Source organism: Gopherus flavomarginatus, chromosome 14, assembly GCF_025201925.1.
Source record: "Gopherus flavomarginatus isolate rGopFla2 chromosome 14, rGopFla2.mat.asm, whole genome shotgun sequence".
In the NCBI taxonomy this organism is placed as follows: domain Eukaryota; kingdom Metazoa; phylum Chordata; order Testudines; family Testudinidae; genus Gopherus; species Gopherus flavomarginatus.
In genome coordinates, this window is record NC_066630.1 from 20,573,729 (window position 1) to 20,599,798 (window position 26,070).

Below are 26,070 nucleotides of genomic sequence, written 5' to 3' on the forward strand. Positions count from 1 at the left end.
CCAAAAATAAATGTAGTAGTGTTATGTTTTGATAAAGTATTACTGCAGTTCTTCTCCATGAGAGGAACTAGTTTCAGACACAATCTCTGACCTTCCTTTGAACCAACAGTGTTGAAGTAGCCAGCAGAGAAACCACCACTAAATGCTCCATGAAAACGTTTGTATCGTCCCTTTTCGTCTTTAACAGTCTGCTCTTGAAGAGGAATTGGCTTCTTAATTCGTTCACCTACAATTATCAAAATACAAAAAACAGGAAACTGAGTTAACCTGAACAGAGAATCAAATCCCCACTCTTCTCAGTAACTATTTGTTCCCCACAGGAATAGCAGCCAACTCTGAAGAGGAAAGTGACAGCAGTTCAAGTGTGCATGCCAGTACTACATGCTGCTATTTAAAACAGGAACTGAGAGAATAAGAAAATAAAAACAGTGATGAAGAGTTTCTAAATCCTAATCCCAGTTCTTACATCGACTTTTTCCATGGCTGTGGGCAAACCACAAACTATCTGTCTCCTTAATGTCCCGATCTGTAAAATGCAATGAATAATATTTATTTTCCTATTTTAGAGGGTGCTCTAAGCACTGACTGTAAAGCATTATGAAAATTGCTAAGTGTTATTAACATCATAACAGAGGACTTGCATAAGGGATAGCTCAGCAGTTTGAGTATTAACCTGCTAAATCCAGGGCCGTGAGTTCAAGCCTTGAGATGGCCATCTGGGGATTGGCCCTGCTTTAAGCATGGGGTTGGACTAGATGACCTCCTGAGGTCCCTTCCAACCCTGATATCATCATCATATCCAACTGAAACTTTAGGAATTTGGAAGGATGAATACAACGATCCAATTTTGAAATTAATCAATACAGAGGTTAACTTACAACACTATCATTGCAAACAGTCAACAGGATCTTTAAAAGTCAGGGATATATTTAAGTGGCCAGAACCTCACTTGCAATAGTACCGTCCCCCTAAGAGAAGTCAATGAGGCGCCATACAGGTGCAAACATCTGCTGCATGCAATCTATTGCAGGATCATGGACCTTGAAAGATTTCATACAGCTGACTGTGCCGAAATCACGTTTTAACAAGACGACTTCAAGGGAACAGACGGATTTGCATAATAAGCACTTTTACAGTGTATATATAATCTCCTTTTTGTGTAAACTCATTGTTGTGTGTAAACTCATTCTTATATACTGAAAACCAAAAACGTGCTTGGCTTGGCAAAAACATGTAAAATACTGTCATTTCTCCAAGAGATTTATAATCTCAGGGATAGATAATTGAAACATTGCTGTATGCAGTGCTTACTGCCCACTGATTTCAACACTACTCACAGCAGTGAGCACTAAGCCCCACCATGAAGTGCTTGCAGGATCAGGCCTCTAAGACCTCAAAACTCTTGTCCTGGCCTTTAAAGGGCAGGATCCTTACATTATGCAAATATTGACCTTTGAAATATAATACTGTACATATACAATACATGGGATGAAGGATAAACATTCATGCAGCCAGTGCACCTGTGCATGTACACGCATGCACACCCACCCACCCACAGCTGGTTACATGCACTCTGTGTTTTTGATGGTAGGATGAATATTTACATCCAGCTGCAGGGCAGTTTTATGAAACTGGATATAGCAGAAAAAGTATTGACCCTGAACCTTATAAGGCAATAAGAAACAGTATTAAAATGAGCAATATTGTATTTAAACCTTGGGTAAGACGCACTACAAACCACAGGGGGATTTTACTGTACAACTGTAGAGTCTAACTTCTACAACAATTAATTGCTTTCTACTTTTATCTAAGTAAATAATAATGAGGGCTTCCGTTGTTTACTTCCATCAGTTCTATTCCAACATTTATGAGAAATATAATTCTGTTACAGCAAAAGCCTTGCATCTGAGTACAGACGTGAAAAAAAAAAAGGTCAATGTTAATAAATATAACTTTGCTTTATATTTAAAAATCTGAACACCAACAACAAGGCCTTACAGAAATGCATGGAACTTCCAGGTTGTTGAAACAGTCTGAATGTACTGAGAACTGAAGCCTTAGTGCTTCAATGGTGCCAGGATTTTTCATGTTCCATTTAAGCACAGTCATTTGAGAACTTGGCCTAGCAGTGACATTGTTCAAAGAGATATTGTCAACTTAGGCCTTGTTTACAGACAGAATTTGTACAGCTTTAACAGCGCTGGTATTATTAAAGCAGTACAAGTGGTCTAGCTTATTCTTGTATATGAAGGGAAATAAACTATACTCACATAAAGCATCTTTATACCAGCATAACTCTGTCCACACTATGAGCTGCACTGGTATAACTATTTTGGTAAACAAAATCACAACCGTAATTGAATTTGTACAAAATCCTTGTGCAGACGCAGGCCTTAATCACATTCGTGTCTGAAAACTAAGGACCACCTACTGCAACAAGTAACACCTGAGATTTCAGTAACTGAGGGCTTTTCTACACTACTGTGAAGGGTTGATCTAAGATACACAACTTCAGTTACATGTACAGCATAGCTGAAGTCGACGTACTTAGATCTACTTACTGCGGTGTCTTCGCTGCGGTAAGTTGACAGCTGACGCTCTCCCGTTGACTCCACTTGCACGTCTCGTTCTGGTAGAGTACCGGAGTCGATAGGAGAGCACTCAGCGGCCAATTAATTGCATCTATACTAGACACGATAAATCGACCCCCACTGGATCAATTATCTACACTAACCGATCCAGCGGTTAGTGTAGATAAGACCTCAAAGATTAGAAGGGAATCCCCTGCACCCCCCCTCCAGTTTGTTTGTTTTGTACATTTGCCAGCTCTTGGCCTATCATCCATACTACCCACTCCCCCGCAAAGCTATGTCTACACTACTGTGGTAAGCGGACCAATGCAATGCAACTCCAGCTACGTGAGTCGATGTACCTTAGGCAGAGTTACCACAGTGGGTTGACAGGAGAAACTCTACTATAATAAACTTATCTTACACTTCTTGATCTCAGAGGGTGGATCCCAGCTGTAGTGTAGACCTGCCCTGGTACTGTGTTGTTGTTTTTTAATAATAATTGGAGATATACCTATCTCCTAGAACTGGAAGGGACCTTGAAAGCTCATCAAGTCCAAGCCCCTGACTTCACTAGCAGGACCAAGTACTGATTTTGGCCCAGATCCCTAAGTGGCCCCCTCAAGGATTGAACTCACAACCCCAGGGTTTAGCAGGCCAATGCTCTAACCACTGAGCTATCCCTCCCCTTCGGTACTGTGTTGACTGTGCAGTGTGCACTAAGAACTGCGACATAACAGCCTCCTCAACCACCAGGCCAAGCCCAGAGCTTCAACCCCGTCCTCCCCTATTAACACCCCGCAGCACAACAGCGTCAGTATGCGTCCACCCGGCCCCGTCTCTCCCTTCCCGGGCGAGAGGGAACCTCGCGGGCTAGACGGAGGTGGCCGTGTTTACTGAGCCCTGACCGGGGAGAGCGGGCGGGTCTCTCGCAGGCGCGGGGCAGGGGACAGGCACTTGCGGGAGACAGGACGAGAAGGAAGCCGCAGACCAGGCGGCGGGCATCGAGAGACGCTGGCTCGTCTGGCTCCCTGAAGCAGACAGGATTTGCGGCTGCCGAGCCGGGGACTGCCCCGCTGGGTCTGGCTGCAAGGAGGCTCCTCCCGCCTCCTGTGGGCAGAGCGCTCCGGGGAGACAAGGCCCCTCGCTCACCGCCCGCCCGCAGCGTTAGCCAGGCTCCTTAGGGGGACGCCTCCGCGCAAGCCAGGATCGGGGCGGCTGCTTCCCCCGAGCTCCCTTACCCTCCGGCAGGGGCTCCAGCGCGGTGCCATAGCCCGCCAGCTCCTCCTCGCTGTCGCTGGCCTCCGGCGCCGCCATCTTCTGACCAGGGCGCCTGGCGCCGGGGCCAGGCCGCTGTCACGTGAGAGAGGCGGGGCGCTCGGCGGGCGCTGCCATGGCCGCGTGGGGATGGAGCAGAACGACCTGCGACCTGCTCGGACTTAGTGGGCTCTCGGCTGCTGGGGGTGCGCTCAGGTGCCCAGAGCCCCCAACCCCAGGGGGCTGCTGCAGCTCAGGGCCCTTCCCCCATTAAGCCCTTGGGGTGCTGAGGGACGGTGTGAAGTATCACATATTGTTCTCTCAGGTTATATTTCTGCTCCCCTCAGGTGTACAATGCAATCGTCATCAACTTTCAATATAATGGTTAAAATGTAACTTGTGATCAGTTTTCATACATTTCAGTACATCTTAAAATATGGGATGGATGGGTGGGCATCGTACGGGACAAATCAATGACATAGGAGACAGTGTCTTGAAATGAGGGATGGGTGGGCACCCTAATAATAATTCTAACCCTAATAATTTTAAATGTATCATTCATTGGCTCGTATTTTACATCTTGATATTCCCAAGTTAAGAAGCAAGCAGAACCACCACTAATACTTGCCCTTGGCAAGATTAAATCTAGATGGGGCAATACAATAGAAAACATATTCAGAAAGAAACCCTGTACTTGCAGAGGGAGTAAGACTGCATTTCCTAACAGGGCTTTTCCATTTCTAACATCTATGACCACATAAATGTTTGCAGGATGCAGCACTACCACAGCAAAATCACAATGAACTTGGACATAACAGGACAGGTGTATGAGATCCCTTTCATATTCCTGTGCCTCTTCTGGAATGGTGTGCGAGTGGGGCCAGGTTCCTCTGCGATTCCATCTTTAATTTCCTGTAGCTTTATCACACAGCAACACTAACATTTCTCCATGAAGATGAATAGGCAGGATACGACTTCCTTCAGAGCTACATTTACCAGCCAAAAGAGGTCACTCAAGAGCAACATTACTGATCCCAGGAGCTAGCCCCTTTGCCTTTACAGACCTTTTAACCTGGGGAGCATGAGATATACCCCTATAAAAAGTACTACAGTGTATTGTTCCAAATGAGTGGTCTGAAACACTGTAGTTAACCATGTTTAAGCATGATTCTTGCAAGAAAGGTGGTAATAATTTCCAAACTCAGAGTTAACAAGGCCAACAAATCCCAGATATGATCCCACAACAGACATGGAAAGAATCTAGGACAGGGTACTAGTATCACTACTGCTGTCAGGATTGAAGAGTAATGGATAATAGCAACTGCAATTTTGTGAAATAGATCCACTTCCAGAATCAAAGTGTAAAACATACTCCATGTGTATTCAATGTGGAACAGGGGAAACATGGATGTTACTGACTTACAACTGATAAAACTCACAGAGCCAAATTTGGTCCAGTTTATTTAAAGTGCTGCTCTACTCAAAAAGTGTTTGTGCAGAAACTGCATTATGGTACTTAACAGAGCTGTTCTCTATTTTCATTGAGTCATGTCTGCTGATAGTGTCAAAATAAGCTTTTACTACTTTTTTTCCCCCCTCTTAGCCCTGAAGAGTCAAACTCTAGCCACCCATGACAGGTCTAGACTATTCTTAAAAACCTCCAAGGATGGGAATTCCACAGCATCCCTAGGACCTTTTCCAGTGCTTAGCTATACTTAGAGATTTTCCTAATATCGAACCTAAATCTGCCTGGCTGCAAACTGCAATTGGTGGACATGGAGAACTGATCACCATCCACTAACAACCTTTTACGTAGTTGAAGACTGTTATGTGTATCCTCAGCTTTCTCTTCTCTAGATTGAAGATGGCCAGGTCTTTCAATCTTTTCCTCATTGGTCACATTTTCTAAACTTTTCATCATTTTTGTTGGTTTCCTCTAGATTCTCTCCAGTTTGTTACAAGTTACATTTAAACAGGGGCATACACATTTCCTTAACATTCCTAGATATTTTACCATTAGTGATCACTCACATTTGCCTCATTTATCCAAAGGATAGAAGACAGCCATGGGTGAATTGACTTGGTTCCACCCCTTATTCCATGAAGGCCTACCAGGATATACTACAGATGGTCCTGAGCAAGCAAAGTTTGGGGCAGGGGTTTTACTTCACAACCATCTATAATATTAAATGAAACCTGTACAAGAAACCACCATTATTAGATAACCTTTTTCTTAAGAAACTGTTCCAGAGTATCACTAAAATGTACAGTTCTGCCCCATCTTCATTAGAAGACCACTTCAGCTAAGCAACCAATTTTTGTCAGTCCCAAAAGTGTATTTTGTAGACTAGGTCTATTCCAGTGTTCCTTAATGAATGAGTTGACATGGTGAAAGAAGGGTGCCTCTACAGGTCGGCTCAAAGAAGAAACCACTTTCAGAAATGTTCATGTTTCTCTGAAGAGTATTGTATCATAGAACTAGTTCTCTAATGTATTTTGTATAAATATATGTTTAGGGTTTGTGAAAGGTGTCAGTTTCACAACCCTAGAGACTGAAGTCCTCTTTCTATGCACAGAGCTTCTCCAGTACAGAAGGTGGCAGTACAAACAGCTCTGTTGTGGCTTGCCACTATTCCTCAACCCTGACCTGAAGGGACAACTTCTAGGAGTAAGGGGCCAGTTCAGCTTCAGTGTCCATTTAGTTCTTGACTTTGGGGGACGCCCCAAAAAGGAATCAGTATGAATTTGCGATGTGGATGTCTGTCCACTAAGAACTGGACTGAGACCACAAAATTTCATTTCACAAGACACCAAATTGCCTTCCAAAGACTCATTTAAATGAAACCAGGAAGATATAAGTTAAAGGCTCTAGGTGCTATTACTGGTCTCCTGAGGTATCCAATTACTTGTACAGACAGTTTTAAAGGAATTGTTTTAAAGGAATTAGTGTACATGGTTAGAAGGGATGTCCAAAAAATTTTTTTTTACTAAAAGATGTAGGGGGAAATAATTGTGCTGTCAATTTTTTTCCAGTTCACATATGAAGAAGGTTTACTCTGTAAGGCAGTTATTGAGATGGTGTTAGAAACAATTGTGAACTGGAAAGTCATGTCTGTTAGCTGCTGCAAATAAGCTCCACTTTTATAATATATACCCTAGGAAATTTTGAGCACATTCTCTCTTTTTCTCTCAGTAAATTTATTTCTGCATTAATCATTATACAAAGGAGAAAATACATTTTATTAAAAGAAAAAGCTGATGTAAACTCAGTCACCTTTGTTTACCTTTCATGTACAGTCTATACACAAGGTGTGTTGATAGGTCTTACCTGCCCTTTGGACCAGCACTGGGTGTGGCTCATTAGGCACCAGGTAGGAATCTAAAATGGTGACATCCACCCAACCTGTTCCTTCACTGTAGTCAAGGAGAACAAGCAGGGTTTGATTACGTACAGTATTTACCTTTTACCCTAATCATATCTAGTCACAGCTGTGTGATCAATTATTAGAATGTAAGTGGACAGCAAAAGCACTGCTGTATGTTGTATGAGAGCTCAACTAGAGCTGTGCAAACCTGCCACTTTTGGTTTGTATGGGTGGAAACTAATGCTGGGCCTGCCCCAAAACCTTGGACCCAAATACATCCAGATGTTGGGCTGTTTCTGGATCCAGTTTTTGCAAACTGGCCTTTATATAATGAATACAAACAAACCTCTAGATCTGAAATCCTGCAACTTTTAATCTGTTTCTGCATTTTAATTTTATGGCTTTACCCATTATTATCAGAGAGAAACTTTTATGTACATTTTGAGTCAAGTGGTTTCCCAACCTTGCATTTTTCTTAAGATTCAGGTTAATTCAAGGTCAAGATGCTGAATGCAAAACTTTATTAAAAACATCTGATGTTAAATTCTGTGCTGCAGGTGGGTTATTGAGGTTTCTTTTGATCCAGAAGATTTACCATATGAGCAACTGTCACAAGTTTCTTTAAAACACTGAAGGGAAATCACAACACTCAAACTTGAGAAATTCCATTCTAATCCTAGATTGTGACATGTTTTGCTTTGAATTTAAATCAGGTGCTCTTAGGACCAACAATATTTTGCACAGAGCTCAGCTGCTTTGATTTCTGTGTTCAAACTGAAACTAGATGAGTTTCATATGGTTTCAGGCTTTCATGGGAAATATTTACACAGCTTTAAATAGAATCCTCCCTATCTACATAATTTGTGGCTTTAATCCAGCTTTAAAACTGTAGAGAAGGGAACAATGGATATTTACATATATTATCTTTTTTCTCATCATTGCTAATTACTTTGAGCAGTTGGCCAGAATACCTAATGGTAAAATGAGCTGTTAGTTACTAGTATGGTAGGAGGTTTCCTTTGATTAGTAAATAATTGATCCTAAAGACTTTATAACCATCAAGACACATACACACAAGCTTGATTTTGCACTAAATTAACATTACTAACAAATCTCTTCCATGTCTTGTTTGGTACACACAGAGAGATGGGGTAATAAAGTCTCCAGCTCCTTCTTCAATCATACTGACTTTCCTTTACCAGATGAGAATTACATCTTGCATTATAGAGTTGCTTACTTTGTTCATAGTAAACTGTTATCTCCTCAAGTCAATAAATAATTTGCATTCATTATATAAGTTGGTGGGAGAATATGTGATGATTTTGTTACATTCTATATATATATTTTTATATGACGCTCATCACATAGTATCTGAGCACTTTCCAGTAGTTCATTAAGTAACATGACTACACATCTGTCACATGTTTGTTGTCTCATCCTCTCCCCAGGTGGAGCAGCATTTGTAGCGGAATGTCTTATTTTTGTAGGGTTTTTTATTATTAATAAATAAATATACATGTTGCTAATAGTGCCAGTTTTAAGGCAGGTAACCCAAGTGACCACCTGGGGTGCTGGGCTTGGGGTGCTGTTTTTGTTGTTATGACAAAAGAGAAAATAAATGTTTGAAGTAACATGTTTCAGGTATTTCATATTTGGATTCATTTTTCACTAACCTCCTAGAATGTTCTAGATCTTTGTAGAATCTTATGAAATCTGCCAGACGTTCTGAGAACATTTTCCTCCAACTGCCTAGAATGCCATCCCCTTGCAGGTATACAAGGGGTGGGGACTCACCAGCCAAACAGTGAGATATAAGAATGAACTGAAGTGAAGTAAGTTAACAGTTGCAATATTGTGAACCTTGTTTTATTGTGTAATTTGAAAGTGTGCTTATGTTTAAGACTTGAAGAGTGTAAGTAGTGACTAATAAAGAACATATTTAATGAGATGCCAGAGATATCTATCGAACTCCTAGTTATGGAACAATATAAAAGACTGAAATCATTTGTTATTTTATCACTTGAAAATGTCATTGGCCACTGTTTGGATCTCTTGGACACTGTGGTTCAGTTCTCAAGGGTAAAGGCAAGAAAAGCAAATTTTTGAACTAAAAGACTAGAGTTAACATTCTAAGGCTGTTACCTACTGAGACACTATTTAATACTGGTCCACTCAATGTTGGTGCACAGTTCAATTTCTTGATGTTAGTACATTTCAGTTATTCTTAAAATTAAAGTTTCTATAAGCTATGGGGAAATGACATTTTTTATTTGCTTATACACAGCATGAATAAATACAGATTTACAGATCCTAGCATGCAAATGTATCATCTTATGTGACAGGGATAAATCATACATGCAAATTGTGCATCAAACTCATTAAATGAGCTACAAATGCAATAAAAAAAGAAGGTATTCAAAAGTTTAAGAAATGGAGGAGGAGCCAAAAATGCTCCTTGCCTTGGACACCATTTGGCCTAGGGCCAGCCCTGGTTACTGTGTATTTATATGAGAGAAGGAAAGGCACTGGAATCATCACAAAACTCACAACTTTCCACTCCATTTGCAGGGCAAGGTCAAAGAAATGTGCCTTTCAACTGGAATGGAAAGTTGTGAGGTCTGTGATGACTCCAGTGCCTTTCTACAACAGTGACAATGTAGCTCTCTAGATTCTACAACACTGAGGATCACTAATATATTACCCATCAATTAAGTAGTTCATTGTTAATGATGTAGGTATATATGTTGTGAAAGTTTTTTGCCACAGATAGGCGAGGCTAGCAGAAACATCATCATTTTTATATGAAAGCTCAAACAGAGGAGGATACATCAAAACCAGGAAGAAGGCCCTAAACCGACAGATGGATTTAATTTTTGTTTTAATTTTTAAGGGCAGAGTGAAGCTTGCCAGTACTTCTCATTGCATTTGTTTTTAATTAAATACGTTAAGAGGCTGCTTATTATATCTTTTGTGTAGAAATAACCTCTCAAATAGGTAGTGTAATGTTTGGTTTTAAACTAAATGTGAGTCACTGACACGCCATGGTAACAAACACATTATAAACTTCTTAATTAAATACATAAAATTAGGTGATTAATTGATGGGAGTATTTTAAACCTGGTAATAAAGAGATTAAAAACGTTATCAACAAGAAGAACACAAAACAATATGAAATCAATTAAACTCTCTTATTTTACCAAAATTATAGAAGAAATAAAGGCTTTGACTTAACTGCTGGTACTTAACTCAGGTTCCACTGAAGGTTCTCTCTTACTACACTCCACATTCACACATCCACACTGTACCACACAGCAAAGCAGCCATCCCGCCCTGTGGCTTAGGACCGATTTTGCATCTTTGTCTTTACTGACACAAAGGGAGCTGTATGCAATGTAGTTATAGCCTGTTGGTCCCAGAATATTAGATAGAAAAGGTGGGTGAGGCCATATCTTTTATTGGAACAACTTCTGTTGGTGGGAGAGAGAAGCTTTTGAGATAAACAGAAGTCTTCTTCAGGTCTGGGAAAGGTATTACCAGCACAGCAGTAAAATGCAGAGTGGAACAGATTGTTTAGCATAACATAGACACTGGATTTATGGCTTATTACAACAACCTGTAACCACTAACCCTCTCTTTTTATCTTATAACTGCAAAGGTGATAATGGGTCAGTCTACCTTTTGAAGGGTCCCTTACAATATTTGCTAACTACTTATGCTGAACAATCTGTTCCACCTTGCATTTAGCTGTGAAGCTGGGAGTACCTTTCCCAGACCTGAAGAAGAGCTCTCTGTATGGCTTGAAAGTAGGGTGACCAGACAGCAAGTATGAAAAATCAGAACAGGGGATGGTGGGGTAATAGGAGCCTATATAAGAAAAAGACCTCAAAATTGGGACTGTCCCACCCTACTTGAAAGCTTGTCTCTCTGACCAACAGAAGTTGCTCCAATAAAAGATATTACCACCTCACCCCCCTTGTCTCACAAAGGGAGTTGGTTTTTTACATCAAGATAATTAACATTAAATAGCTCTAGCGCTATGACCCTCTCTCTTCCCTCTTCCCCCACTTGTGGTTGACCTCATCTAGTTTGCCTTGCAGTAAAACTAAAACTATCCCTGGAAGAGAACGCCTTTACAAAGCTTCACAAAAGGCAGAAGTTTGCTAGCCAAGTGAATCAGCAAAGAGAACTGTTGTTCTTTTAAGATAAAAGTTGCTACTTTTTGATGCAGCTGTGTATGCTGAATAGGACATTGTAGGGAGTACTGGGCACTCCCAAAAAGTGAAGAAAGGAAGATAAGGAGTGTAAAGGGAAGCAAAAGAAGGAGGACAAAGATCCAAGGAGAAGCTGCTGACAGTATCTCTGGCAAGATCATGAGATAAGGGAGTGAAACATGGAGTTCAACAGCTATGTGTTTGAAAGACTGTATTTTGGATTCTCTTCAGAGCACTCTGGCCTACTAGGCAGAGCAAGTCACCTTCTGTGACTCAATTTCTCCATCTGTAACATGCAGATAATGATACTGGCCTCCTTTGTAAAGTGCTTTGAGATTTACTGGTGAAGAGTACAATATATGAGTTAGGTATTATTATTCAGGCTGATGAGCTGAGGAGTGATCCCTGAGGCAGACGAGCTGTGTGGATTTGCCTCGATTTACCATGTCCTACAACCTACGGTCATAAATGTCTGGATAAGTTAGTCAGTGAGCCATGGAACCTCCACATCATCAGCAGTGTCCGATGCATTCTACACCTGCTCTAGTATAGGGGAAGAGAACTGATACAGTCATGAGTGGTGGGTATCATAGGCTGGGGAGGCTAAGCCTCCCCAAACAGCCAGGTGTGGCCTCACCCACACTCTGCCCCCAGGTCCCTTCCTGCTTCCCATGCTCTGCAGGCAGCTCTTCCCCTCATCATGGCCCCAGCGGTGGCGGGCACTGAGGCCACGCTGCCCGGCCTCCTGACATTCCGGGTCCGGGGTGAGGGGTGGCTGTGGGCACTAGCCTGGGGCAGGGCCAGCAGCCACGGGGGGGGGGGGGGAAGGGTGGCTGAGCTCTGGGTGTGTGTGGAAGGGGTGGGGCTGGGGAGGATTAGCATCCCCAAATCTACGGCTCACCCACTGGCCATGGATACAGTGATGATGTACATTTTCCTTATTTGTGACAAGGGTTTATATTTTTTCTTATGTTTGCACACATTTGAACCGTGTTAGGGCAGCTGGTCTGCTCACATTTTTAGTGTCAATAAACTTCAATAAAGGTAAAGAAAAATTTCAAGTCAATAGCCCAGTGTGTAGGGTGACCATATTTCTCACAGTGAAAATGGGACATTGTGTGAGGCTAACCCTAGCTGTTCACCCGAACCCTCCTACTCCACATGAGGCTGGTCCGAGTCGCTCGCCCAAGCCCTACCATGAGGGGCTGGCGTTATTGCTTATTCCTCAAAATGTTCCTCTGCACCCCCGTTAGGGAAGCACCCCACGTTTTTGGCAAAACTGGGTATTTGTCTCATTTGCTCTTGCCAACAGGACAAATGCCAAGTTCTGACAAAAAAGGCAGGATGTGCAGGACGGACTTAAAAAGCAGAATGTCCCAGCCACAATGGGACATATGGTCACTCTGCCAATGTGCCATGAAAAACAGCATTGGCTAGTCTATGCCTCCATCTCCACATGGTCCCATTTTATTGTGCTTCTGTTTGTATGCTGCTGCCTTAATGAAAAATAGCAGCTGTTATTAGGAAAGAAGGAATAACACAGTATAGGCAGGGAACTGTACAGCCTAGAAAAACTTGGTCAGGAGGAAGAGAGGCACAGGTCTCCATGCAAGAGAGGTGATGGCTGAAGACTGGGGAGCCTAAAGTGTCTGCCCTTCATGGACCACTGAAGCAGAAAACAGGTGCAGTTTCCCTGAACTATGACAAATGAGACATTTGCTCTTGACTGCAATGGAAGAAGGATCGCAGACTTTTAGACCAAGTTGTCTTCTTTTAAGTGCTTTCATCTCACTGGTATTTTATAGGAATAATAAAACACAGTTCACCAAAAGGCACCGGGGGGTTTATAATTAAATTGCATTAGTATCCATACTGAAATATAACTGATTCAATATCTTTTTTGGTTAGACAAAAATCAATTTAGGAGCGTGTTTGTAAATATGTTAACAGTTTATTATAAGCATTTATTGTCATGGATTGTAATGTGTTTAATGCCGTGATCCATTTAAAGTGGTAATTAACAGTAATTACCTCACTAACTATAACTCATTAACTGTTAACTACTCCTGTAAAGTTAATTGAGATTAACTAAAGTTAATTGAGATTAACTAAGGGCATGTCTACACTTACCTCCAGAATGATCGATCCAGCAGGGGTCAATTTATCGCATCTAGTGAAGACATGATAAATTGACTGCCGAGCGCTCTCCCGTCAACTCCGATACTCCACTGGAACAATAGGCAGAGGTGGAGTCGACAGGGGAGCATCAGCAGTCGACTTACCACAGTGAAAACACTGCAGTAAGTAGGTCTAAGGCCTGGTCTACACTACGCGTTTATACCGATTTTAGCAGCGTTAAACCAATTTAAAGCTGCACCCGTTCACACAATGAGGCCCTTTATATTGATATAAAGGGCTCTTTAAACTGGTTTCTGTACTCCCCGACGAGAGGAGTAGTGCTAAAATCGGTATTACCATATCAGATTAGGGTTAGTGTGGCTGCAAATCGATGGTATTGGCCTCCAGGCAGTATCCCACAGTGCACCACTGTGACCGCTCTGGAAAGCAATCTGAACTCGGATGCACTGGCGAGGTAGACAGGAAAAGCCCCGCGAACTTTTGAATTGCATTTCCTGTTTGCCCAGCGTGGAGCTCTGATCAGCATGGGTGGCGATGCAGTCCCAAATCCAAAAAGAGCTCCAGCATGGACCGTACGGGAGATACTGGATCTGATCGCTGTATGGGGAGACAAATCTGTTCTATCAGAGCTCTGTTACAGAAGACGAAATGCCAAAGCATTTGAAAAAAATCTCCAGGCTATGATGCAGAGTCCACAGCACAGTGCTGTGTGATAAGCATAACGGAAAGCCAAAGAATCAAATGGACGCTCATGGAGGAAGGGAGGGGGGACAGAGGACTCCAGCTATCCCACAGTCCCCGCAGTCTCTGAAAAGCATTTGCATTCTTGGCTGAGCTCCCAATGCCTGTAGGGTCAAACACGTTGTCCGGGGTGGTTCAGGGTATATCTCGTCAATTTACTCCGCCTCCCCCCCGTGAAAGAAAAGGGGAAAAAATCATTTGTTGACTTTTTTCAATGTCACCGTACGTCTACTGCATGCTGCTGGTAGACATGGTGCTGGGGCAATGAACAGCAGCATCCTCTCCCCTCCCTTCCCCGGTGGCAGACGGTACAGTGCAGTAGGACTGGTAACCGTCCTCGTCATCAGCCCGTGAGTGCTCCTGGCTGGCTTCAGGTGAGGTTGGCCGGGGGCACCTGGATAAAAATAGGAAAAAAAATCCCAGTTATTCCCGGCAGAGGGTACAGAATGGCTGGTAACCGTCCTCATCATAGCAACTTGGGTCTGAACTCCATCAGCCCTCCCCCTTTCATGTCTAAAGAAAAGATTCTGTACTGCCTGGACTATCATAGCAGCGGGATGCTGCGCTCCTCTCCCCTCCACCGTTTAATGTCCTGCCTGGCTATCATAGTAGCTGGAGGCTGCCTCCCCCTTATTTTATCTCACTAAAAAGTCAGTGTTGCTTATTCCTGCATTCTTTATTACTTCATCACACAAAAGGGGGGACCCTGCAATGATAGCCCAGAAGGGTTGGGGAAGGAGGGAAGCAATGGGTGGAGTTGTTGCACGGGCACCCCCTAGAATGGCATGCAGCTCATCATTTCTGTGGAACCTGACATGGAGCGGCTGTGCTCTCTGGTTCTCTGATACACTGGTTCTCTAGTACACTTGCCCCATATTCTAGGCAGGACTGACTCTATTTTTAGATACAATATAAAGAAGGAAATGACCTGGGGGGTCATGCCCATTTTTGTCTTTGCGCCCCTGGCCGACCTCAGCGAAGGTCAGCCAGGAGCACCCTTGACAGCAGCAGATGGTACAGAACGACTGATAACTGTAATCTCATCGCCAATTTACAATGGCACAGCAGACGGTACAGAATGACTGGTAACCGTCTCTGCTACCTTGCAAAGGCAAATAAATGCTGCTGTGTAGTGCTGCAGTACCGCCTCTGTCAGCGGCATCCAGTACACATACGGTGACAGTGACAAAAGGCAAAACGGGCTCCATGGTTGCCATGCTATGGAGTCTGGAATCCAGGGAAAAAGGGCGTGAAATGATTGTCTGCCATTGCTTTCACGGAGGAAGGAATGGAGTGACAACCTTTACCGAGAATCACCCGCGACACTGTTTTTGCAACATCATGCATTGGGATCTCAACCCAGAATTCCAATGGGTGGGGGCGACTGCAGGGACTATGGGATAGCTACAAGATAGCTACCCACAGTGCAACGCTCCAGAAATCGACGCTAGCCTCGGTACATGGATGCACACCACCGAATTATTGTGCTTTGTGTGGCCGCATGCATTCAACTTTATACAATCTGTTTTAAAAAACCGGTTTATGTAAAATCGGAATAATCCTGTAGTGTAGACGTACCCTAAGTACATCGACTTCAGTTACATTATTTACGTAGCTGAAGTTGCATAACTTATATCAGTGGTTCCCAAACTTTAACAGCCCGTGAACCCCTTTTATGAAATTGTGAAATCTCGTGAACCCCCTCCTAAAAATGAATATTTCCAGGGATTTAAGTTTAAAGTTCCTCAGTGTGATGAATGCACTTGCTTTGCTCTGCATAGCTCTTGGAAGTCCGGAACCACTGGAGAAAAATAAAGTCTCAGGTCTGGTAACACAGACTGCTAACAACCAACAAAACTAGAAAATGAGAAGATTCACTCAAGCCTCACTGAAGCAAAACAGCACTCCAGAGAAAGTTACAATTACTGAGGCACCTGAACACTGCTATGCTGGCTACAACGTGCTTCCGGCTGGTTTTGATCACAAACAGCTTTACTTCCACCACAAGGGTTCCCTGTGTGAGGGACAAATTAGCTTTGACCGTCCCCCATGTGCAGCATGGCCTCTGCTCACTCTGCCCTCGATGCCAACTTCCCCTGTCTGACAAGGACAGGGGTCTGAGCTGCCACCTGTGCATCTGGGGTCTCAGCTTCCTGCCGCCCTGCCAACCACAGGGCTCAGGCTACTGGCCCCGTGCCAGGGTCTGGGCTGCCAGCTCTGCATTCCGTGGGGCTCCTGCTGGGTGACCCCGTTGACCACTCCGGACCACTGAGCTCGGGCTGCAGGTCCCGCTGACCGCCAGAGTTCAGGCTGCCGGCCCCAACTGCCCAGCCCAGCTCTTCCTGGGGCTCGGGCTGCCAGCCCCGCTCAGAGCACTGGGGTTCAGGCTGCTGGCCCCAATTGCCTGGCCCCGCTCTCCCTGGGGCTGCCAGTCCCACGTGGAGTGCTGGGGTTTGAGCTGCCGGCTCCCTTGCTGAAAGGGGCAGGGCTCAGGCTGACAGCCCCAACTGCCCAGCCCTGCTCTCCCTGGGGCCCACTCGGGCTGTCTTCCCTGGAACTGGGTCCCACCTGCTGCCTCCAATCCCAGGGTCCTCTGTAGGCCATTAGTGAAATTTTTCTGGTGAACCCCCTGTAATATTCGGGGCGAACCCCCAGGGGTTCGCAAACCCCAGTTGGGGAACCACTGGCTTAGATTGACACCCGCCCCCCAGTGTAGACCAGGCCTAAGATGATTGAACAGGGAGGTACCCAGCCCAGAAAGCAAAGACTAGAGCGTCACATATTCATGGGGCAGATGTTCAGAAAGAACACATTGGGCTATTGGGTGACACCAATGTCACAGAAGAAAATTTGACCTACTATATGTAACGCACATAGGATTTTGTGTCTGTGGTGATGTTGCCCAAATCCTGGTCCCATTACATAGACTTCAGTGTGACCAGGTTTAGGCCCTTTGTTTTAAAACTTTGCAATTCTGTGCCTGTTTTTCATGTAGACTTTGTTTTGATTAAGTGGTGGGTTCATCTGTAAACATAAAGAAAATCAACTAGTACAGTGATCTTTAAAGAGACAAAGGGGAATATTTATTTTGATTCAGAGCTAGATTCAGTGCTTTCTATTTTTATTTTAACCAAAAGATGCTAAATGTTTCTTTAGAGCCAAACCTGTGAGTAGCAAAGAAATGTTGTTTTGGTAAAGAAAGCCCAATGTCAAGTGTAGCACTTTGCTATAGTCTCTCTCTCCTAATAATAGAAGTGGCCTTGAACCAAGATCTTACATCCATACACCCCAAACTTTGAGGACAGATCCATACTTTACTCTTGCTCCTATTTTTATAATGGAGCAAACCCACAACCCCGATCACTACCTATTTGGAACCCTGCAGAGTTTGTGGCTTGGGTCCATGTCTACCTAAGATTTCTAATAGCAAGGAAACAGATATAATAATGTGTAGCTGGTAATAGATGAGGGATGCTTGGCCATCTGGTTCCAAGAAAGATCAGAAATGTGACTGTCTGAGAGTAAATCAGCTCTTGGAAAGTACAAACTTGTGATTTACATTCCACGGGCATGGAGCTTTCCTACCCAGTGATTACACAGCTCAACTATAGCTACTGAAATGATACAATCAACATGTTGCATGTTCTTGGGGAGAAAAGTTGCTAAGGGCTTGATTATGTACTCTTTATGTAGATAAAACTCCCATCGATTTATGTAAGGAATATATGATCAAACCCTACACGTATAGTATGTTATTATGGTCAAGTAGCCGTTATCAGTGTCAGGGGTCATTTTAAAGTAGTCTAATCTAGTGTAAATAAAAGTGCCCGGTAGGAAATATGCAGGGCAGTGAGAATGGGGTGAAAGTCCCTCAGATTGAAGAGAATCAAAGCTGGTTTATAATTAATATCTATTTCCAATCTCCTCTGCGTGAATGTTTCACCAACTTCCTGATCCTGATTCTGAAATGCACTGCTAAAAATTTCCTGACCGATACCACTGAAATCACTGGCGTCAACTCAAAACAATTTTTTTTCTGAGTTTGTTTCAACAAAAAATCAGTGAAAAAAAGATTTCAGTTCAAATTTAACTGACACTTTTTTGGATTTTTGGGTCAGGAAACTCCAAACTGAAAAATCCATTATTTGCTCAGCTTTACTATCCACTGGACAACATATTAAAACAGTGATCCCCAGCCTTGAAGAACTGGGAAGTCATTTTGTCAATGAATGGGGTCTCACAAAAGCCACAGGAAGGATTATCCTGATTATGCTGCAATCTTTGCATATTGATACTGCATTGTTATGACACAGTATCATCATGTACTGATGTAATACTATGACAAACTTCTGAAAATAATTCCCACACATCTCATCATCATTATTTTATGACTGCCTTTGATACAGGCTTTGCTTTCTCTTTTCCCTCTTTTGTTGAGAAAGTGTGATGGGTGATTCTCCAAAGGTGCACTTTTCAAATGTGTCCACAAGGAATGCAGACTCAAAAGACTCGCAGAGCTCAGAGATTGAAAATTACTATATTCGTTATATTCATCATATAAGTTTGTCATATTCCAGTAGTAGTCAGTCAATTGAATGGAAAGTGCTTCTGGAAGTCACACACATTTTAAAAGCAGCAAAGACAGTTAAAAAGATAAAACAGCTGGGTCTGGCTTTGCTTTTGACTTGGATGGGACCTACAACTGACAGATTAGTGAAAGGTACTTGCAATTCATATATTGAAATCACGGCAAATTTCTGATGGATTTAAACAGGGGCAGGATCGGGCCCTTAGAGCCAAATTTCTGAGCTGCTGTTTCTAACATATCTCAGTTCCATGGGAACAGAATAGATGTGCAGCCTTTCAGACTACAACTCATAAATAACTCTACAAACATTGGTATCTTAAAAAAATGCAACTGCAGTAAAAGAAGAGAGAAGTCCAAAGATATTTTCTCCAGATAATGGGGAGTTGCCTCCACAGATTTTCTGTCTTCTTTCTGAAGACTGTGGTTACCAGACACTTTAAACTTACAGAGCATTTGCTGGAAAAAAACAAGAAACACAAACACTCACTTCTACTAAGGGAAAGTATTTTGATATATTGCATCTTTAATCAGTACATTTCCACAGATCTCTTTAGGTCAGGACTGTGCAGTAATGAGCACATTATTTTGGTATCTAATATTTAAAATTCTTTGTACGACTAACAAAAATACCTACAAAACCAGTTATACAATGGAACTTTTTTTTTGGATGAGAGGTTTTAATTTAAAGCGCTGCAGATTTGTGCAATTTTGAGGAAAACGCTCTCAAATATTTTGGGTCCAATATTGCATTGTTTACTTATTTTTTTTGTCATTGACTTAAGAGGACTTTAGTCTGTGTAAAGCCTGCAGAATTAGGCTCCTTGAGTAACACAGATTTTGTCAAAATTGTTCCCCGATTTCTGCTGCCTCTGGGTGATAAAGGGCTGAGAAGTAGGTTACAGTTTATTATATCGATTTGGGAAGAATTTGTTTTTAAAAGTGTAATGTGTAACCATTTCCAAAGGTGTACTAAAACTAATACATTAGTCTAAATAGCTAACAATAATAAATAATGGAGCCTGATTGTACAAGAAAAAATAAAAACAGTTCCTGCCCCCCTAGCTGCTGAATTATCATTTGTATTATTTTGCTGTACAATGGGCTTTAACAGGAAAACAACAGAGTGCTGTAAGTGCACAGCACATACAATAATTCTTTCCTGCTATTAATTATCTTGACCAGCATTTTGTAAATACTCCCCCAAGCGCTGAAGAATGAATCACTCATGGAGAAGAGTAATGAGCCATGGTGACCATATTATCTCTTGAGTTTGAAAGCTTCAAATACAGAGAAATCAGGGGAAGTAAACGGCCTCAGGAAGACTGGTATGACAATGTGTATTTGAAAACAAAGCCAGCAGCGCCCGGCGCCAGAGGGAGAGTGCGCCCTGCAGGGACAATTTCCAGGCAAATAGAAGGCATTGTCTCCAACTACGCGAGCTGATGAAACGTGCACCTGCAAGCTTTCAAGCCTGGTATTGAACACGATTGCATGAGAAGGAAAATGCACCAGGGGAAATACATCAAACATGAATAAAGTCTTCTGAGGCCACATAATAATATGCCATCACCACAGATTATTCGTTTAACAGCAGAGCTGTCCAGACAGCAGCAGGCTGGGTGCCTGCCATAAGGAAGGTTGAGAGTAGGGGCAGAATTTTACTAAACAGAATCACAGGAACCTGTTTCTTGCTAGGGGAAGAGGGGAGCGAGGCAAACGGCACCCACCGGTCCAGTACAACGAGGCAGCGGGCTGGGCGCTGCCCTGTTAATCAGGCGGGAGGCAGGCTCTGGGTCAGGGCACTTGTGTTGCCCGTTCCCTAAAGCCTGCCTGCACACAACGCGCCCGGGGTAGGTGTGGCGGCACAAGGGCACGAGCAGAAAGTCGCAGCGAAGGAAATCAGGGGGTAACGAAATGAGCAGGCCGCCCACGGCCTCCATGCCTCCCCCCACCCCGCGTCCCGCCCTCAGGGTACCACTCGGACAGCCCGGGGCAGGGCGAATCCCGCGCCTGGGGAGATCAAGCGGAAGCCAGGGAAAAGTGACTTGTCGCGGCCACCCACCTCAGCACACCGAGGCCAGGGAGGTGCGGCGGCGGTCTCGCGGCCTGGCTCAGCCGCCCCGCCCCGTGCGGGGGGTGGAGCTGGGCTGCGGGACGGGATTCACTCAGGCCGGGCACAGCTCCGCTCACACGGCTGGGCTAGCGCGGCACAGCGGGCGGGACATGACGGACACCTTGGTGCCCCGGGGCTGCGGGGCGGCGCGCGGCTATTTCCGAAAGGTAAGGGCGGGCCGCTCCGCGGGGACCCCGAGCCTGCGAGGGCTTGTGGCACCTTGGGCGGGAGAGCGGCAGCGCAGTTAAATAGCCTCTTAGCCCGAGCCCGCTGGCACTAGACAGCCGCTGGTGAGGTGTCCAACCAGACGGACCCAGAGAGCGGGGCCAGCGGCAGACACAGGTGGCTGGGGCCGGCCTTCTCCCACACAGCTTCTGCTGGCGGGACGGGAGCCTCCTCCTCCCCCACCCTGCCAGGGTCTCCTGCCCCAGGCTCAGCCTCTCCCGCACCAGAAGGGTGACTGGCAAGTGCGAACAATCAGGACACTTTTTGGGGGTGGGGGAGGATAGTTGCCTATATAAGACAAAGCCCCGAATATGGGATGTCTTGTCTCCCTACACACCAGTCCCCTTTCTTTACTGTAAATCAGACTGACTGTAATGGTCTGCGGCAAGTGCCGCCCCCGCCGCCCCAGGCCAGATTGATTAACCTTTTGAGGGCCCAGGGCCAAACATATTTGTGGGCTCCCATGGAAGCAGTGGGGCCTGGTGTGGAGGGGCGGGGTCCCTGGAGCGAGGCGCCAGCTGGGGGCAATGGAGCATGACACAAATGCCCAGCCCAGTGCGAAGTCACATTACAAGCCGGCAGCCACCCGAGGCACACTGGGCTGGCCTGCTGCGTTGCCAGCCTGCCCCTTCCCCTCGGGAGCAGCCTGCACTGTCACAGTGCTCTCCACACCCCTTAATGCCCTCCCACCCCCTGCCCAGAGACCCCCCCCGACCGCTATGCCCAGCACCCCCCTGCCTGGAGATCCCCCCCAGACAACGTGCCCCACTGCTGAGACCCCTATTGACCCCATGCCCAGAACCCCCCTAACTGCACAACGCCCTGCACACCATCTGTCCATCCACAGAGACCCCAGTGCCTTCCCTCTATAGCCCTTCCCACAACTGCACAGGGGAAGGATTGACAGATCCCCCACTGCCGCACCCCAACACACACAGACTTCCTGCATTCCCCACAGGCCTTCCACTGCCCAGCACCCAAAACATACAAACCTCCTCCACTATCCAGCATCCCCTACCCCCTCACTGCCCGGTGCCCCTCTACAGACTCCCCAGAGACCCACTCCTCCACACCCTGTCCCCTGCTCCCCCCACCTAACTAGGAGGTGACTGACTGCTGGGCTGAGCCAGCAGTGCTTCAGGGCTGGTCTCGCGGCGGGGCGGGTTTCGCATTGCTCTGGTCCCTCAGGAGCAGTGCGGATCAGCCAGACTGGAGCAGGATCCACTTGCCTGGTGGGACCTGCCTCCCCACCAGCTCTTCCTTCCCCCCCACTGGCTAAGACCAGACCAGCCTCTGCACAGGTCCCAGCCAACTTGGCCCCTGGGGAGGCAGCTGGGGGCCCTGCAGGTGCTGGGAGACTGCTCGGAATTGGAGCCACACTGGGGAATGGGGCAGGTTCCTGCGACACAACTGAGAGCCTGCTGGCCCTGCAGCCAGCAGCCCTGCCCAGCCCGACATGGTGAAGCTTGGCTGCTGGGTGGCAAGCTCCCTATAGGTGAACAGGATCTGCTGGCTGTGAGCCGCTCAGGCAGCAAGACCTAGTGCTGGACTGCCTGGTGTGAGGGTCCAGACCTGGCCTTCTGGATGGGTTAGAGGGGTCCATAATAGGCCCCTTCCCAGTATGGACCTGGTGACACTTGCACTTTTGTTAACCCAGTACTAGTGCCTCCAACTCTGCATATCTTCCTGCTTTTACCACCAGTGCAGAGGATAGGGCATTGAAAAGATCTGGAGGGTCTCCAAGACTCCCCCTATCTTTAATATTAAACCACAGTTATTAATGTTACTTCAGATAAGCACCTGCAGTCTGTTAATCCATTTAGAGTCTACATTTCATGAATACTGGTTATGGTCTAACTTATTTACTTCTCTGTTTACTCTTTGCAAAATGTTGTGAGCTGTTTCCTTACATATAGATGATCTGGTTTAAAGCTGAGTTAACTCTAATTAAAAGCAACCGATAAAGGGAGCTGGCCCAGGAACTGCAAAGGAAATGTGATAGGGGATTTAGATTAGAGCTGAGTATTTTTAGCTTGCCAAAGACTTGACAGTTAGGACCAGTGCTCAAAACTAAGCAAAGCTCTTTCTGGGTATTAAATTACATATTGAACTTAGGGCACCTTTTACTTTGTGAGTTCTTTAGAGTGCTCCCATGTATATAGGTTTCATCTGGTGCCTCTTCAGAAAGTTCTGATGCTGCCTATTCTGACCAAGCTCCCTGGCAAGGCAAAATTCCCCGTGAACTTTAATGTGAACATCAACTTCCTCACAGGGCTCAGCATGAACACTTCAGCTCTTGTGCTGTTTTTCTTTTAAAATAATAGAATACACTGTCACTGTGTGCATTAATGTAAAATCTCAAAGCTCTTTCCCCATTGCATGCCCACTACAACTGCTTATCCACATTTTAATATTTGTTCTAATTTTGTTATGTATGTATGTTGCATCTGACTGGAAATAAGACACTCATCAATGGCTTCATACTGGAATATCTATCATGCACATCTCTATAACTACTTTTTAAACAGAGTAGGTGGTTTAGGCAGTGATCCACACCTGCATTACTTTTACATAGCAGAGGTTCCAATATTAAAATGTCACTGAGGATTCAATCCTGTAAGATGCTGGCTCCTATTAACTTTGATGGCATTCAGGCCATCTTCAAGCAGCTATGATTCAGTTTATAGTTATTAAATCCCATCCACCCACTCCCCTCACCTTCTCTTTGTGGAGAAACCCCGGTCTCTCTGTGGAGCTTCACTAACTTCAATGCAGGGGCATGGGTGCAGGGATGCATCACTGTGGTGCTCAGCGTAAAATCAGGGTCTAAGGCTGTAGCCATATTTTAAACAAATTAAGGCTCTGTCTAAAAACTGGCATGTTAACCACCTTGTGGCCCCCCTAGTACAACTGTACACACATCACATCCACACATGCAGAAATGCCCTCTACAGTGCATTTACAACCACCATTTGGACTAGATTGGCTTTAGGAGGTGCAGGAACCTTGCTCTGCCATGTGGCGTGAAAGAGCTTTTGTCTGTAGTAGTTCATCTCCATATCACTAAAGTTCCAGATTAGATAGGATTGGTGGTTTTTGCTCAGGAGAGACTCAAGACTGACATTATAGTAATGTTTCAGGTGCATCTTCTAGCACAGGCATGGGCAAACTACGGCCTGGGGCCGCATCTGGCCCATCAGACGTTTTAATCAGGCCCTCGAGTTCCTGCCAGAGAGTGGGGTCCGGGCCTTGCCCCGCTCCAGTGCTCCAGCCGAGGAGTGGGATTGGGGGCTTGCCCCGCTACGCACGTGCCGTGGCTCCATACAGCTCCCGCAGCTCCCATTGGCTGGCACCCGCGGCCAATGGGAGTTGGAGGGGCAGCATGTAGAGATGCCTGGCTGCACCTCGGCGTAGGAGCTGGAGTGGGGGGAACATGTCACTACTTCTGGGATCTGCTTGAGGTAAGCACTGCCCGGATCCTGCACCCCTGACCCCTTCTCATGCCCCAACCCCCTGCTCCAGCCCTGATCCCCATTCCACCCTCCGAATCCCTCAGTCCCAGCCTGGAGCCTCCTCTTGCATCCCAGAGCCTGCACCCCCAGCTGGAGCCCTCCCCCCATTCTCCCTGCCCCCCGGCACCACAACCCCAAATTTTGTGAGCATTCATGGCCCACTATACAATTTCCATACCCAGATGTGTTTCTTGGGCCAAAAAGTTTGCCCACCCCTGTTCTAGCACCATGGGGATGCTCATACTGCCATACAAGTAGCTAGACAGACAAACAAACTTTGGCTCAAATCCTTTGCTGTTCTAATTTGAAAAGCGTCACTGAAGTCACTGGTAAGTGATTGCCCTTTGGTTTGTTTTTTTGGTGTGGCTTGTATTAGATGTGCTTAGTTCTCCAGCAACTTTTCTGCAGTATTACACATCTGGTTATCTCATGGGCTGTACTTTAAATCAAGACTGCTAGAAAATGAAGCTTAAGAACTTGAAGAAAGGTTACAAATAAGACAGGCAGTATTTTTTACAAGTTAAATAAAAATAAATGCATTACAGTAGTGCCTGATTTATCTCAGTGTTTCAGTTAGCTCTCAACCTTCTTAAGGAAATATATGTTCTTTAGGCAAACTTTAAAAAAATGGAACTGATTTTCCTTTGAGTTACACTGGTGTAAATTAGGAGAACTCCCCAGAAATCAATGGTGTTGCACTGATGTAAGACTCAAGTAAAAGGAAAAATACAGTTTACTTTAAATATAAATAGGCATAGTTTTAATTTGTTACTTCAGATTTACGGTTAAACCAAAGTCTTGTCCATTGTTTCAAAACTAGAAAGAAGTCTGATCAGTTTGCCTTCACTTTGTCCACGGTACATTTTGATGGACCAGATAAGATCTCTTTTATGCACCCAAGACTTCCACTTATGCCAAAAGAAATTTGAGGTTACAAAACTAGGGTTAAAAACAACAAGGAGTCCTTGTGGCACCTTAAAGACTAACAAATTTATTTGGGCATAAGCTTTCGTGGGCTAAAACCCATGAAAGCTTATGCCCAAATAAATTTGTTAGTCTCTAGTGTCTACGGTGCCATAAGGACTCCTCATTTTTGCTGATACAGACTAACACGGCTACTGCTCTAAAACTAGGTTAGAAATGCAGGTCAAACAAAACCTGGATTATACATTTTTGGCTGGGTATCTAGGTTTGGAATGAGCTGTTATTACAATGGCACTTCCACCCATCTACTCTAGATTTTTTGAGGAGTTTAGATTAGTCCAATAAACAAATTTTTGAAAAACTGTCAACGGTTTGGCTGAAAGTATAAAGTCTTCAGTCTTCAACAGGTGTATATAAATGTAAGC

At 44.8% G+C, this 26,070-nt stretch overlaps 2 protein-coding genes across 4 annotated transcripts in view; one reads left to right on the forward strand and one right to left on the reverse strand.

Moving 5' to 3' along the window:
• Positions 1 to 3,908, reverse strand: part of GPATCH1 (G-patch domain containing 1) — a 29,564-nt gene extending 25,656 nt beyond the window's left edge. For all 3 annotated transcript variants that reach the window (XM_050923378.1, XM_050923379.1, XM_050923377.1), the window contains exons 1-2: positions 3,812 to 3,908; positions 92 to 226 (exon numbers count right to left, since the gene is read on the reverse strand). In XM_050923378.1, the coding sequence (XP_050779335.1) occupies positions 92 to 226; positions 3,812 to 3,887 (211 nt within the window). In that variant the 5' untranslated portion in view covers positions 3,888 to 3,908. The remainder of the gene's footprint in view (positions 1 to 91; positions 227 to 3,811) is intronic.
• Positions 3,909 to 21,038: 17,130 nt separating this feature from the next.
• RHPN2 (rhophilin Rho GTPase binding protein 2) overlaps positions 21,039 to 26,070 on the forward strand; it is a 49,027-nt gene continuing 43,995 nt past the window's right edge. The window contains exon 1 of the mRNA XM_050923079.1: positions 21,039 to 21,151. Within this exon, the coding sequence (XP_050779036.1) occupies positions 21,095 to 21,151 (57 nt within the window). The 5' untranslated portion in view covers positions 21,039 to 21,094. The remainder of the gene's footprint in view (positions 21,152 to 26,070) is intronic.